This window comes from Borostomias antarcticus, assembly GCF_949987555.1.
Source record: "Borostomias antarcticus genome assembly, chromosome: 7".
Taxonomy (NCBI): domain Eukaryota; kingdom Metazoa; phylum Chordata; class Actinopteri; order Stomiiformes; family Stomiidae; genus Borostomias; species Borostomias antarcticus.
In genome coordinates this window covers 30,527,695-30,545,194 of record NC_140240.1, presented here as the reverse complement: position 1 = coordinate 30,545,194, position 17,500 = coordinate 30,527,695, and the positions used below count along the sequence as shown (strand labels likewise).

Here is a 17,500-nt window from a genome sequence, read left to right as displayed (position 1 = left end):
AAACCAGACCGCTAGTCAGACTGTACCCCCCCCCGATATCATAGCAGACGTGTGTGTGTGTGTTTGTGTGCAAAGAGAACTGTACATATGCTAAATTATGTGCAGTTATTCATCAAAGAAAATGAATTAGTTCCCTCTTGCACCCAAAAATCCATACCCACCCACACACACACTCACACCTCCACCACTACAACCCCATCTACATTGTGATTTGCAAGCATTCTGGGGCTGTTTCGTATTCATACAATGCACTTTTGGAAAAAAAAAAAGATTTGTGCTCCGGGGGTTAGCCATGGAAATGCCTTCAGAGAGAGCTCTATACCGTACACACATTGATCTGATCACAGGCTGATTGAACCCAATAGACTATAGGCTACACTAATATATTACAAGAAGATTGCTTTCAAACAAAGATGCATTTGATGGGTTTTTATCAAGGGGGATGCCGTTGACATTCATTCAGAATTGAGCTGACTTTGAAATGGTCTATCTTACTCTATGTTGCCCGGCTTGTCTGGCTTTTTAAGTCATGTTTCCTTTGGTGCTTCCTCACTAACTGGTCACTTCTAACTACTGATCTCAAGGGGGAGATGATCTGAGCAGCATGGACTTAAAGAGCAGATCGGATCACCACACCACCACCATACCACCCTAGACCACCCCACACCACCACCATACCACCCTAGACCACACCACACCACCACCATACCACCCTAGACCACACCACCACCATACCACCCTAGACCACCCCACACCACCACCATACCACCATAGACCACACCACACCACCACCATACCACCCTAGACCACACCACCACCAAACCACCCTAGACCACACCACACCACCACCATACCACCACCATACCACCCTAGACCACACCACCACCACCATACCACCCTAGACCACACCACCACCATACCACCACCATACCACCCTAGACCACCCCACCACCATACCACCCTAGACCACACCACCACCATACCACCCTAGACCACACCACCACCAAACCACCCTAGACCACACCACCACCATACCACCCTAGACCACACCACCACCATACCACCCTAGACCACACCACCACCATACCACCCTAGACCACACCACCACCATACCACCCTAGACCACACCACACCACCACCATACCACCCTAGACCACACCACACCACCACCATACCACCCTAGACCACACCACCACCATACCACCCTAGACCACACCACACCACCACCATACCACCCTAGACCACCCCACCACCATACCACCCTAGACCACACCACCACCACCATACCACCCTAGACCACACCAGCACCATACCACCCTAGACCACACCACACCACCATACCACCCTAGACCACACCACCACCACCATACCACCCTAGACCACACCACCACCACCATACCACCCTAGACCACACCACCACCATACCACCCTAGACCACACCAACACCACCATACCACCCTAGACCACACCACCACCATACCACCCTAGACCACACCACACCACCACCATACCACCCTAGACCACACCACCACCATACCACCCTAGACCACCCCACACCACCACCATACCACCCTAGACCACACCACACCACCACCATACCACCCTAGACCACACCACCACCAAACCACCCTAGACCACACCACACCACCACCATACCACCACCATACCACCCTAGACCACACCACCACCACCATACCACCCTAGACCACACCACCACCATACCACCACCATACCACCCTAGACCACCCCACCACCATACCACCCTAGACCACACCACCACCATACCACCCTAGACCACACCACCACCAAACCACCCTAGACCACACCACCACCATACCACCCTAGACCACACCACCACCATACCACCCTAGACCACACCACCACCATACCACCCTAGACCACACCACCACCATACCACCCTAGACCACACCACACCACCACCATACCACCCTAGACCACACCACACCACCACCATACCACCCTAGACCACACCACCACCATACCACCCTAGACCACACCACACCACCACCATACCACCCTAGACCACCCCACCACCATACCACCCTAGACCACACCACCACCACCATACCACCCTAGACCACACCAGCACCATACCACCCTAGACCACACCACACCACCATACCACCCTAGACCACACCACCACCACCATACCACCCTAGACCACACCACCACCACCATACCACCCTAGACCACACCACCACCATACCACCCTAGACCACACCACCACCACCATACCACCCTAGACCACACCACCACCATACCACCCTAGACCAGACCACCACCATACCACCCTAGACCACACCACCACCATACCACCCTAGACCACACCACACCACCACCATACCACCCTAGACCACCCCACACCACCACCATACCACCCTAGACCACACCACACCACCACCATACCACCCTAGACCACACCACCACCAAACCACCCTAGACCACACCACACCACCACCATACCACCACCATACCACCCTAGACCACACCACCACCACCATACCACCCTAGACCACACCACCACCATACCACCACCATACCACCCTAGACCACCCCACCACCATACCACCCTAGACCACACCACCACCATACCACCCTAGACCACACCACCACCAAACCACCCTAGACCACACCACCACCATACCACCCTAGACCACACCACCACCATACCACCCTAGACCACACCACCACCATACCACCCTAGACCACACCACCACCATACCACCCTAGACCACACCACACCACCACCATACCACCCTAGACCACACCACACCACCACCATACCACCCTAGACCACACCACCACCATACCACCCTAGACCACACCACACCACCACCATACCACCCTAGACCACCCCACCACCATACCACCCTAGACCACACCACCACCACCATACCACCCTAGACCACACCAGCACCATACCACCCTAGACCACACCACACCACCATACCACCCTAGACCACACCACCACCACCATACCACCCTAGACCACACCACCACCACCATACCACCCTAGACCACACCACCACCATACCACCCTAGACCACACCACCACCACCATACCACCCTAGACCACACCACCACCATACCACCCTAGACCACACCACACCACCACCATACCACCCTAGACCACACCACCACCATACCACCCTAGACCACCCCACACCACCACCATACCACCCTAGACCACACCACACCACCACCATACCACCCTAGACCACACCACCACCAAACCACCCTAGACCACACCACACCACCACCATACCACCACCATACCACCCTAGACCACACCACCACCACCATACCACCCTAGACCACACCACCACCATACCACCACCATACCACCCTAGACCACCCCACCACCATACCACCCTAGACCACACCACCACCATACCACCCTAGACCACACCACCACCAAACCACCCTAGACCACACCACCACCATACCACCCTAGACCACACCACCACCATACCACCCTAGACCACACCACCACCATACCACCCTAGACCACACCACCACCATACCACCCTAGACCACACCACACCACCACCATACCACCCTAGACCACACCACACCACCACCATACCACCCTAGACCACACCACCACCATACCACCCTAGACCACACCACACCACCACCATACCACCCTAGACCACCCCACCACCATACCACCCTAGACCACACCACCACCACCATACCACCCTAGACCACACCAGCACCATACCACCCTAGACCACACCACACCACCATACCACCCTAGACCACACCACCACCACCATACCACCCTAGACCACACCACCACCACCATACCACCCTAGACCACACCACCACCATACCACCCTAGACCACACCACCACCACCATACCACCCTAGACCACACCACCACCATACCACCCTAGACCAGACCACCACCATACCACCCTAGACCACACCACCACCATACCACCCTAGACCACACCACACCACCACCATACCACCCTAGACCACCCCACACCACCACCATACCACCCTAGACCACACCACACCACCACCATACCACCCTAGACCACACCACCACCAAACCACCCTAGACCACACCACACCACCACCATACCACCACCATACCACCCTAGACCACACCACCACCACCATACCACCCTAGACCACACCACCACCATACCACCACCATACCACCCTAGACCACCCCACCACCATACCACCCTAGACCACACCACCACCATACCAACCTAGACCACACCACCACCAAACCACCCTAGACCACACCACCACCATACCACCCTAGACCACACCACCACCATACCACCCTAGACCACACCACCACCATACCACCCTAGACCACACCACCACCATACCACCCTAGACCACACCACACCACCACCATACCACCCTAGACCACACCACACCACCACCATACCACCCTAGACCACACCACCACCATACCACCCTAGACCACACCACACCACCACCATACCACCCTAGACCACCCCACCACCATACCACCCTAGACCACACCACCACCACCATACCACCCTAGACCACACCACCACCATACCACCCTAGACCACACCACACCACCATACCACCCTAGACCACACCACCACCACCATACCACCCTAGACCACACCACCACCACCATACCACCCTAGACCACACCACCACCATACCACCCTAGACCACACCACCACCACCATACCACCCTAGACCACACCACCACCATACCACCCTAGACCAGACCACCACCATACCACCCTAGACCACACCACCACCATACCACCCTAGACCACACCCCACCACCACCATACCACCCTAGACCACACCACCACCATACCACCCTAGACCACCCAACCACCATACCACCCTAGACCACACCACCACCATACCAACCTAGACCACACCACCACCAAACCACCCTAGACCACACCACCACCATACCACCCTAGACCACACCACCACCATACCACCCTAGACCAGACCACCACCATACCACCCTAGACCACACCACCACCATACCACCCTAGACCACACCACACCACCACCATACCACCCTAGACCACCCCACACCACCACCATACCACCCTAGACCACACCACACCACCACCATACCACCCTAGACCACACCACCACCAAACCACCCTAGACCACACCACACCACCACCATACCACCACCATACCACCCTAGACCACACCACCACCACCATACCACCCTAGACCACACCACCACCATACCACCACCATACCACCCTAGACCACCCCACCACCATACCACCCTAGACCACACCACCACCATACCAACCTAGACCACACCACCACCAAACCACCCTAGACCACACCACCACCATACCACCCTAGACCACACCACCACCATACCACCCTAGACCACACCACCACCATACCACCCTAGACCACACCACACCACCACCATACCACCCTAGACCACACCACACCACCACCATACCACCCTAGACCACACCACCACCATACCACCCTAGACCACACCACACCACCACCATACCACCCTAGACCACCCCACCACCATACCACCCTAGACCACACCACCACCACCATACCACCCTAGACCACACCACCACCATACCACCCTAGACCACACCACACCACCATACCACCCTAGACCACACCACCACCACCATACCACCCTAGACCACACCACCACCACCATACCACCCTAGACCACACCACCACCATACCACCCTAGACCACACCACCACCACCATACCACCCTAGACCACACCACCACCACCATACCACCCTAGACCACACCACCACCATACCACCCTAGACCACACCACCACCACCATACCACCCTAGACCACACCACCACCATACCACCCTAGACCAGACCACCACCATACCACCCTAGACCACACCACCACCATACCACCCTAGACCACACCACACCACCACCATACCACCCTAGACCACACCACCACCATACCACCCTAGACCACACCACCACCATACCACCCTAGACCACACTACCACCATACCACCACCATACCACCCTAGACCACACCACCACCACCATACCACCCTAGACCACACCACCACCACCATACCACCCTAGACCACACCACCACCATACCACCCTAGACCACACCACCACCACCATACCACCCTAGACCACACCACACTACCACCATACCACCCTAGACCACACCACACCACCACCATACCACCCTAGACCACACCACCACCACCATACCACCCTAGACCACACCACCACCATATCACCCTAGACCACACCACCACCACCATACCACCCTAGACCCCACCACCACCACCATACCACCCTAGACCACCCCACCACCATACCACCCTAGACCACACCACCACCATACCACCCTAGACCACACCACCACCACACCACCCTAGACCACACTACCACCATACCACCCTAGACCACACCACCACCATACCACCCTAGACCACACCACCACCACCATACCACCCTAGACCACACCACCACCATACCACCCTAGACCACCCCACCACCATACCACCCTAGACCACACCACCACCATACCACCCTAGACCACACCACCACCACCATACCACCCTAGACCACACCACCACCATACCACCCTAGACCACACCACCACCATACCACCCTAGACCACACCACCACCATACCACCCTAGACCACACCACCACCATACCACCCTAGACCACACCACCACCACACCACCCTAGACCACACTACCACCATACCACCCTAGACCACACCACCACCACCATACCACCCTAGACCACACCACCACCACCACCATACCACCCTAGACCACACCACACCACCACCATACCTCCCTAGACCACACCACCACCATACCACCCTAGACCACACCACCACATACCACCCTAGACCACACCACCACCATACCACCCTAGACAACACTACCACCACCATACCACCCTAGACCACACCACACCACCACCATACCACCCTAGACCACACCACCACCATACCACCCTAGACAACACCACACCACCACCATACCACCCTAGACCACACCACCACCATACCACCCTAGACCACACCACCACCACCATACCACCCTAGACCACACCACCACCATACCACCCTAGACCACACCACCACCACCATACCACCCTAGACCACACCACCACCATACCACCCTAGACCACCCCACCACCACCATACCACCCTAGACCACACCACCACCATACCACCCTAGACCACCCCACCACCACCACCACACCACCCTAGACCACACCACCACCATACCACCCTAGACCACACCACCACCATACCTCCCTAGACCACACCACCACCATACCACCCTAGACCACACCACCACCATACCTCCCTAGACCACACCACCACCATACCACCCTAGACCACACCACCACATACCACCCTAGACCACACCACCACCACCATACCACCCTAGACCACACCACCAACATACCACCCTAGACGTTCCCCTCAGGTCCCATGTACCTCGTACAGATCAACCATGACGTTCCCCTCAGGTCCCATGTACCTCGTACAGATCAACCATGACGTTCCCCTCAGGTCCCATGTACCTCGTACAGGTCAACCATGACGTTCCCCTCCGGTCCCATGTGTACCTCGTACAGGTCAACCATGACGTTCCCCTCAGATCATCTCGTGTACCTCGTACAGGTCAACCATGACGTTCCCCTCAGGTCCCATGTACCTCGTACAGATCAACCATGACGTTCCCCTCAGGTCCCATGTACCTCGTACAGATCAACCATGACGTTCCCCTCCGGTCCCATGCTGCTGACCACGTTCTCCAGGGCCAGGGTGTAGAACACGCCGGCCGTCTCCGACACGTACAGGTTATAGGTGTCGTTCTGGTTCCACTCCTGGACCGCTGCCACCACGCGGTTCTCGTCCGTGCTGATCACATGCAGGTCCTGACCAATAGGAAGACAGAAGGGGGATTACAAGACCGCGATGACTGAAACCCAAACCCAAATTAAACCTGTACTTGGCTGATTACAAAGCCCTGCTGTGATAAAAGTTCAACTCTCTGTTTTTGTCCCCTCTGACACGAAATACACAATTTCGGGAACATTTGAATAATTCATTGAATACTTAATGAATAGAAACACAACAGGCTTCCTAACCTCACCATTGATTATTCTTAAATAAAACAGACTTCATAAAATCGTTTGGTTTGAACCGAACAATCAACTCCACATGAATAGTGATGTGTGGTGGATGCTGAGTGGCCTTTTCAAGATTCCCGCCCCCCTCGCCATCCTCGCCGGGATCAATCGTATTCATAATCAGCGGAACGTGAGATTCGCCCACGCCACTTTAGACGAGGCGCTCGTCCCGGTCGAGTTACAGTACGGCAACAGGAACACTCGAGGGGCGCGCTCTCTTTTGCTCGCCGGTTTCATCCACACATAGCTATAAAATATATATTCCGTCAGCTTGAATATATTAATTCAGATTCTGAATCTGAATAAAATGTGGATTCTGTAAAGGAAATTTAGGCTTTCAGAACTAACTGTCGTGCGGTTTCGTTCTCAGTCTTTTGTTCCTCAAACCTATACCCTACCTCCTGTTACCTCCTGTTACCTCCTGTTAGCAACCCCGTACCTTTTGATCATTCAAGACCCCTGCTGGTGCTTTTGTCCTTATGGCAGGATGACATCTCCAGGGGGGAACACACTCCTTTCCTTGTTGCCTGAGAAGCTGTCACCTCCCACTGGTTCATTAGCTGTGTTCGGAATCGCTCCCTATTCAGTGCACTATATAGGGCGTCAGCCATTTTGTTTGTAGTGTCCGAATTCTCCACAGAATTTTCGTTCCCTATATAGTCCACTATTTATTACCCACAATTCACCTTGATTTGCAGGGAACAGTGCATGTACCCTACATTTTCTCCATTCCCTAGGTAGTTCACTACATGGTGAACCCTATATAGGGAATAGGGAGTGAGGGAACGAGGGAGCGATTCCCAACACAGCTATTGTCTCTAACAACCCATTTGATCACGTCTCACGTTTTCGCCATTGTTGATGACGTCCGCCATTAATGATGACGTGTAATGATGAGTTAGCCAATCGGATCTTAGAAATATCTGGGTCTAATTTTGAATATAAGACGGCGCAATTACTTTTGACTTCACTTCTTCTTGGGAAACACTGTCTTGTGTTCCATTGGGAAGTCCTGTTGCAACTGTCTGTTTTTGGCTAATAAACCAGATTGTACCTTTTGAGCGAACCTCGGCAAATCCTTTTACTTTTGCAATTTATTCCATTACAATTCACAGTGGATTTTAGCATGAAAATATAGAGATTTTTAGTCAGTGGGAAGCATTGGCATTTGTATTTCCTCCCTGCCTCTTTCCCGGTGCTGGTGTCTCTTTTGCTCCTGCTGTTGGTCTCTTTCAGACGGATTTTGCCGGAAGGTGACAGGTTTACCCCCCTGATTAGATGCAGAGACACTAAGCCGTTTGGATACTTACTTAACACATCGCTAATGAGTGCTACGTATTTCAAAGGGTTGTGTGGGGCTACTGTGGTTGATGTGCTAGTGATTTTCCCAGACGAAGGCTCTCCTCTCTCCCAGCAGGGGGCCAGGGGGTTACCTTGGGCAGGGTGTACTTGGGCAGTTTCATCGGCGTGAACACGTCTCTCTGGGCTGACACGTAATAGATGGGCCGCCCACCAGTCGACACCTACACCGTCGAACAACACATGTTCCACCTCGTTAATCAATGTGATACAAACACATCAATCTCCAACGGAAACAGGAAAACCTGTCACAATAGCGGCTGATTAACTTGTCACTTTTGGCATATTGATTATCCATAATGTACGTGATTTAATTTCATTAAATCTCTCTCTCCCACAAACGGCGTGCGCGGCGTTGGCGAGCGACCTACCTGGACGAACACGTACTCGTCCTGGACCACCAGCGAGTTGGGGTCGATGTAGCCGGGGAACGGCTTGCCCTTGTTGGCGTCTGTGCAATTCTGCAGCTTGCAGGTGACGTACAGAGCCTCTGTGGACAAACACACACACACACACACACACACACACAATTACACACACAATTACACATACACATGCACTCCGGGATACACACAAGCACATTTGCACACACACACACACACACACACACACACACACACACAAACACACACACACACACACACAATTACACATACACATGCACTCCGGTATACACACAAGCACATTTGCACACACACACACACACACACACACACACACACACACACACACACACACACACACGCACACACACACACACACCCACACACACACACACAAGGGATAACAGATACAGGTGTGCACACACTGGGGTACATGCACGAACGCCATCGAGCCAGCGATGGTATTAGCCGATGCAGAGCAGGGCGGCCATTACCCGGCTTCCATCAGCCGGTTACATTTACGGCGCAGATGAAGACCCAGCCTCCCCCGCGCCTGAGCCGCGCGGCGGAGAGGGGAGGGGGTGGGCGGAGGTTCGGAGGGGCCAATTGCTTTCTTTGCCTTCAATCGCAGTGCAGGAGAGGGACAGCCTGTCCCGGTGAGATAGCCTCCCGCTAACTATGTGTCGGCCTCCTCCACATGTACATGATCAATAGTGATGGCCTTCCCCAAGAGGGGGGTGGGGGGGTGGGGGGTGGGTCGTGTCACGAGGAGGTCTGCTGCTTCGACTAGCTGTGATATCAAACCCCCCCTTTCTCCTACCCCGGATACAGAAGGTGTCCTATCTGGGAAATATACTCTAATATGGTTGGGGAGGAATTGTGTTTTATCTTGTTATGTAGCTTGAAGTAGAGGATGTCCCTTCAGTAGGAGACTTGTCTCAAGGGGGTCCAGGGAGTAGAGTAGTTCTGAGTATGTGATGGGTTTTCGTATCGTACAGCTCATGAAGTTGTCTTCGGAGTCAGAATGCAATCTTAAAAGTCTGTCGGTCGGAAAGAAAAAGCGTGCCCTGTATTCCTGCAAAACAAAAGCCTGTTGGTGGTCGTTGTGATTCAGGACAACGCGCGAGGTGTGTGCAGCATCTATCCACACGCCGGGCGCACGCGTCAGACGCTTCTCCAAGGCGTTCTAATTAGAATGCATTACATTTCTCAGGCGTCTTTGCGTGTCCACACTCCTGGGATGTTTTTCTGTCTCTTCCATTAAACCCCCTTCCCTCCGATGCTCTCTGAGGCTCGCGCTACCGTAGGAAACATGGGGGAAATTGAGCAGGAACCAGAGAATTCAATTACTCACGTCCGTCAGAGATGCTGGTTTCCAGGTGAATTAAACCCGGTTCCTTGTCCAGACCCATTTTCGACCTGCGGAAATGGAGGGAGACAAATGGCTTTTCAGGCGTAGATACCTCGCCATCCGTCCAAGCCCGCTAAGCGCGCCTTCCTGCGTACGTCTAATCCAGGAGAGCGCTCGCTACGACGCCAGATAAATCCATACTAGAGGGCGGCGGTGACAACCGCTCCCAGCTGGCACACGACCGACCTTCAACGTTGAAATATAGTTGGATTAATGTCAGTCGTCCTTTCAACCTTGAAACAACATTGAATGCTCAATGGTTGGAAAAGGTTGATAAAATACTTATAAATTAAACGTTGAAATTCTATTGAAGATCTGTACATTGAATCAACATGATGTCTTCAACATGCCTTATAGCCCCTTTAATGCACACTATGGGTAAAAAGTGGCCAGACAAAGGTTTTGCTTTATATATCTTTGCAATATATTAATTTAACTGGTCACAAATACTTATTTTGCGCTTGCACAAAGAATGAGATTCAAATTTTATTTTGTGGATATCTGAGGATGTCCTATTATGGACACCGTAGTTTCTTTTGAAATTTGGGCACGGTGCGTTGTGTGTAATGTTTGTCTCACGTTAGCTGGATGTAGCTTCTGAAGTCATTCTTCACCCGTAAGGCAGTAACTTACTCTGCTGTCTGTGAAATCGTCGTGTACTATTACTCATTTCAGAAACATTCTACTATGAATGTGTTTTTCTGTAGCATTGCTGTGTAGAAGGCTGTCACAAAATGTGTGTTTGTGCGTGTGCATGCCACTGACACAAACACTTATTCTTCACATTATTGTTGGGAGTATTTTCACTGTTGTCAGAGTTGTTGCAACCCCATTTCCCTGCTGTTGTCGGCCTACAGTACATGTGCATCTTGATTCTCATGTAAAAAAAAAGATTTTAACAAGTTCACACCTTTGTTCTCTGTGGCTAAATACATTGAAGAAGTTGAAACAAAGTTGCAATTTCAACAGACCTTAATTCACCCATGTTGAAAAGTAAACCGTTGAAACAAAGTCGGAATTTCAAAGTTGGTTCACTTTTCAAATTCAACACATTCAACAGTGATTCAACATTGATCCTAAGACCTTAATTCACCCATGTTGAAGAGTAGGATGTTATGCAATATCAACGTTGATTCACCTTTCACAATCAAAACCTAATCCAACGTTGATTCACGTCGTCACATGACGTTGAATCACCTATGAATCAACGTTGAAATGCCAGCTGGGTTGTCACAACAGATGCGGTAAACATCATCCATGGCCCGGGGAGTAACCCACCCCCTGCTCCCTTAAACGCGCTCACTCAAGATTGTTCCGGAATGGAAAAAGTGAATCCACCTCGGATGCGCCCTGTGATCATCGTCGTTTCAAAGCTTGCACCTCGCACACCGGGAGGCCTTGAGTTTTTTTTTTCATGAATCACTTCTGACAGATCGAACGAAGGCGCAGCCTGACATCATTAGGAGGGAAGGGGGGTACGTTGAACCGCTTGCCAAAAGCGCCCGCAGACGCGGGAGTGAGCGTATAATCATTAAGCCATGAAGTATATATGAAAAGGACTATGGAATAGGAGTAGGCGAAGGATATGCAGAAGAGAGCACCGACCACCACGAGTACTAATTATGACATTTATTCGAAGTATTGATGATTTCCCATAGAGCTCTGAAAAGGACGACCTACTTCTTCATCCCCGTGTCCTTGGCTAGAAGGTTTTTCGCTGAATAATTCAAATGCCCGGCAACAGGAGGGCGGATAATAAAAAACTAAGATGGCAGCAATGCTTGAAATAAGGTCAGATATGGATACATTTGAACAAAGGCACCAACTGCCAGTGTGCAAACCTGACAACGGTCACCGAGGTTGATTGTGTCTCACAAACAGAAGCGCGCGGGGTTTGTTGAGACAGTTACATGCCTTCCATTCTGGATGGTCGGCGCACAATCCAGGCTTTCCGGAACATTCTCCGGCCTCATTATCGGGAGTGACCATCGCACCATCACTTCGCACGCCCTAAAAATAGCCCTGGGTCCGTTCTGCAGGCGTAGCCCCCGCGGGCCGCCTCAACTCACCCTGTCTACCGGCCTTGTTATCACTTTTGACACTTCCTGCAGAGTTGTGGACGAAAGTTAAAGTAAGTGTTATATAACACTAAAGATATATCAAAAATGACACTGACAGTTCCTGTCTGCTAGGGCTTGAGGAATGACAGGATAAGCTCAAATGCTAAATATTTATTTGAGCCACCGATATTTCTATGGTAACAGAGAGCCGGTTGAACATTTCAGGAGAGTGGGCAGTTACGCTCTCCAGGGTGAACATCGGCGAGATGATGAAACGCTTCTGAGATTCTGAATCGCAAAAAAAAAAAAAACTGCCAGTCGACATCCTCTTGATCATTTTAAAAGCCTCAGAGGTGGACTCGTTTAACATTAAAACTCACAAACAGGACTGAGCAGGGTCCTAACGAGAGGGCTTTTCTGAGGGGGAGAGAGGCCCTGTCAGCCACAAGGACATCTGAGAAAAAAGCAGTCGTCTCAAACACATGAATAATGGAACAAAAAACCTACTCTGGAACATTGCCTTCGCTTACAGTAAGGCTGGCACAGAGGCAACTCAAAAGCCACAGACATACATTCGAGTAGTGTATTGTGTATATACAATAATAGTATTGTAGAATAGTATTGTAGTATAGTACAATAATGTTTCATGGTGTTGTATTTCTGCGTTATAGTTCTTACCAGTAGAAGCGATTGGGCGCCACTCGCTCGTGGACCAACTGCCACCTCCGTCCGAACTCCACCGAGCTGTACAGCTGCAGGAAGAGAGCCCATCGGCAATTAGACCAGGCCATCTTTGTTTTACTGCGTGACAAAGAGGTTCACACATCCAATGAACCCTCCTCATAAAACAGGTGTCTGGCCTTTTTGTTGCTCTCTCTCTCTCTCTCTCTCTCTCTCTCTCTTACTCTCTCACTCTCTCTCACTCTCTCTTTCACACAGACACACACATATACGGTGTGAGAGGGCGCAGCAGAGGAGACTGTGGGGGTGAGCGGTGTCTCGGTGGCGGTAGAAACCCCGGACCACTAACAAGCCCCCATACTGGGAGGAGTGGGGGGGGGGGGTAGGGGAGGGGGTGGAGGCCGAGCAGGGGGGCAAGACGCCCCCCCCCCCACACACACACACACGCCAGCGCTACTTCCAGTCAACACAGGGGGGGGCGTAGAGATAGATACATAGCAGGGGGGCACACACACCAGCGCTACTTCCAGTCAAAACGGGAGGGGGTGGGGGGGGAGACGTAGAGGTCCAGCAGGGGGGCAAGATGACTCCCCCCCCACTCCCCCTCCCACACAAACACACCAGCGCTACTTCCAATCAACACGGGGGGGGGGGGGGGGGTAGAGGCACAGCAGGGGGGCAAGACGCCCCCCTCCCCACACACACACACACACACACACCAGCGCCACTTCCAGTCAGCTCAGCACATCAGCGGGCTGCTGAGGTATCACAATCTCGCCACGCCAGCCCCGAGCCGGCAGGCCGGCCGATTGGCTGGGCGCCGGCGGAGGCTTCTTTAGAGGCGCTGGTGATGATGATGATGGGAGAGAACGCGCACAATACAGAGTCATATCTTTGAGGAGCGTGAAATGGCTTTTTCCTCTGCACTTAGCAGATTATGGATTTTTTGTTTTCCTCTGTTTTTTCCCGCCTTATTTGATAGAGTGGAGGAGCCATGCTGAATAGGAATATTCCCGTCGACGTTCTGAATTGTCGTTGTTGTTTATCGGCGTTATTGTTTGTTCACTCTAGAGTGACAACCGTTTCAGTGCTGAATGCTTAACTATGTGTTTGTTTGTTGTTGTTTTTTCATAAAGCACCTGCATAGCCATGATTGATTAGTTTATGATTGAGATCAAGAGTCAAACGTGGCGTCTCAACAACATTTTTGTGGGACTTTTCCATTTTGAGCATGAGCAGCCATGCATGGTGTGTAAACACTGGTTTATTAGCCACTCAATTAATTGTGATAGTGTTTGTTTATATTTGTTTATTTGTAATTGTCCTGAAAGGGTGAAGTCAAGGCCTCGGTTAATAGACTAATTTATGTCCCCTGATCCTCTCTGCCTCTCAGAACAACATGAATAATCATTTCATGTAAAGGGGGTGGGATTTAATATGCTTGTACTTCTTCTCACGCCTTTTCGAATATGTCTATATATGTTTATCATTATTTAGTATTATTTAGTATTTTCAGGTGTTCGGCACTATTTGTTCTGAAAATTTCTGTTATTTATCTTGTTAATTTTGCACAGAGGCTATTCGAAATAAATGAAATCACTCAATAATTTCTGTTGGATTAATCATGTTTAATTTATCTCATCTAAATCAGTGCTCATAAAAATGTTATGTTTTAGCTGAGCTGACTGGTTAGCTTTACGAATCAAACGGCATACTGTGTGGTTTTTATATTTTATATTTTATATATTTGGCTTGTTAAAAAGCTGAGTGTGAGCATTGCGATTTCCCATAACTGCACTGTGTGACATCGCTACACAACGTACTACATTAAAGTGAGTGTAAAGGTCAAGGGTCAACAGTACAGCCTGCATATTAACATACATAACAGTACTGCATACTGCATACATACTGTGATATATACTGCATACATACTCAAGGTTTGTCCTGGCTCAGAATGGGTCTTTGGGGGGTGATGTGCACACAATTTTTGGCGGGAAACCTCTGTTTTATGTCGAGTATCCTACCAGCATATAGAGGCCTTTATTCTTCACTGTCTTTCTGACTGAGCTCACTTTTCACAATCGTGGGAAATCTTCCGACACGACACAAAATGGATACAGTATGAAGACAAAATGTTTAATATACTGAAACCTGTCTATTAATGATCTGGATTACTAGTGGTCCAAACCATGGACAATGCAAGAAAGCGGGATGGGCTGCACTTGAAACAAGCTATCAAACACATTTGGAGAGGATTTGAATTGCTCATTTTATTCTCAAATTTTAGCATTTTGGCACTGGTGATTTTCTGTCTAAAATCTATTTGGGCGTCTAAAATCTATTTGGGCGCCAAAAAACCCCTCTATGCAGGAAAAAGCCTGCGCACTGTGCTGGATGCATGCTCTTTCTGTAGCGACGGAATATGGGCCATGTATTCCCGAGTCAGAGAGAGACGGCGAGCATGCTGGGAAATAGATTCCATGCCAGATGCAAATGGAGGAGGTAGGAAATCACTTTGACTAATCAACTCCACACACTCGGTTAGCACTTAGCCCAGACAAGCAACCACGGGGGAGAGCAGAGAGAGAGAGAGAGAGAGAGAGAGAGAGAGAGAGAGAGGGCAGAGAGAGAGAGAGAAAGAGAGAGAGAGAGAGAAAGAGAGAGAGAAAGAGAGAAAGAGAGAGAGAGAGAGAGAGGGCAGAGAGAGAGAGAGAGAGAGAGAGGGCAAAGAAAGAAAGAGAGAGAGAGAGAGAGAGAAAGAGAGAGAGAAAGAGAGAAAGAGAGAGAGAGAGAGAGGGCAGAGAGAGAGAAAGAGAGAAAGAGAGAGAGGGCAGAGAGAAAGAGAGAGAGAGAGAGGGCAGAGAGAGAGAAAGAGAGAGAGAGGGCAGAGAGAGAAAGAGAGAGAGATAGAAAGAGAGAGAGAGAGGGCAGAGAGAGAGAGATAGAAAGAGAGAGAGAGAAAGAGAAAGAAAGAGAGAGAGAGGGCAGAAAGAGAGAGAGAGGGCAGAGAGAGAGAAAGAGAGAGAGAGAGAGAAAGTGAGAGAGAGAGAGAGAAAGAGAGAGTTCTATTCTAATACGTCCTGCTCCCTAAAGCCCCACAGGTCTCTCAGTCTACAAACGCAGAGGAGTCGCTCTGAGACGTTGTAAAATGTGTGTGTGTGTGTGTGTGTTTCTGCTACTATTCCACACACGCGGCCAGGTGTGCTCCATAACCGGTCCGGTGGAAACCTCCAGAGGCGTTGGGCGGTAGCACACCCCCAAAACCATCTCCCCCAACAGGGGAGGGAAGCACGCGTTATCCGTTCCAGACCAAACGCCGTCGCCCAACTGAGCCCAGCTGCGACGGAAGCGTTCTATTAATGCCCAGTGGTCACTCTCAAAATGGCCGTAAATTGCCGGGTGTAGCGTCT

At 51.2% G+C, this 17,500-nt stretch overlaps 1 protein-coding gene across 1 annotated transcript in view; it reads right to left on the bottom strand.

Moving 5' to 3' along the window:
• The window catches only part of sorcs1 (sortilin-related VPS10 domain containing receptor 1), a gene marked incomplete at both ends in the record, with an annotated part of 126,768 nt that overhangs the window by 28,846 nt on the left and 80,422 nt on the right, over positions 1 to 17,500 (bottom strand). Inside the window, 5 exons of the mRNA XM_084441475.1 lie at positions 7,762 to 7,941; positions 9,630 to 9,719; positions 9,927 to 10,045; positions 11,293 to 11,357; positions 14,088 to 14,161. Coding sequence (XP_084297601.1) covers positions 7,762 to 7,941; positions 9,630 to 9,719; positions 9,927 to 10,045; positions 11,293 to 11,357; positions 14,088 to 14,161 — 528 coding nt within the window. The remainder of the gene's footprint in view (positions 1 to 7,761; positions 7,942 to 9,629; positions 9,720 to 9,926; positions 10,046 to 11,292; positions 11,358 to 14,087; positions 14,162 to 17,500) is intronic.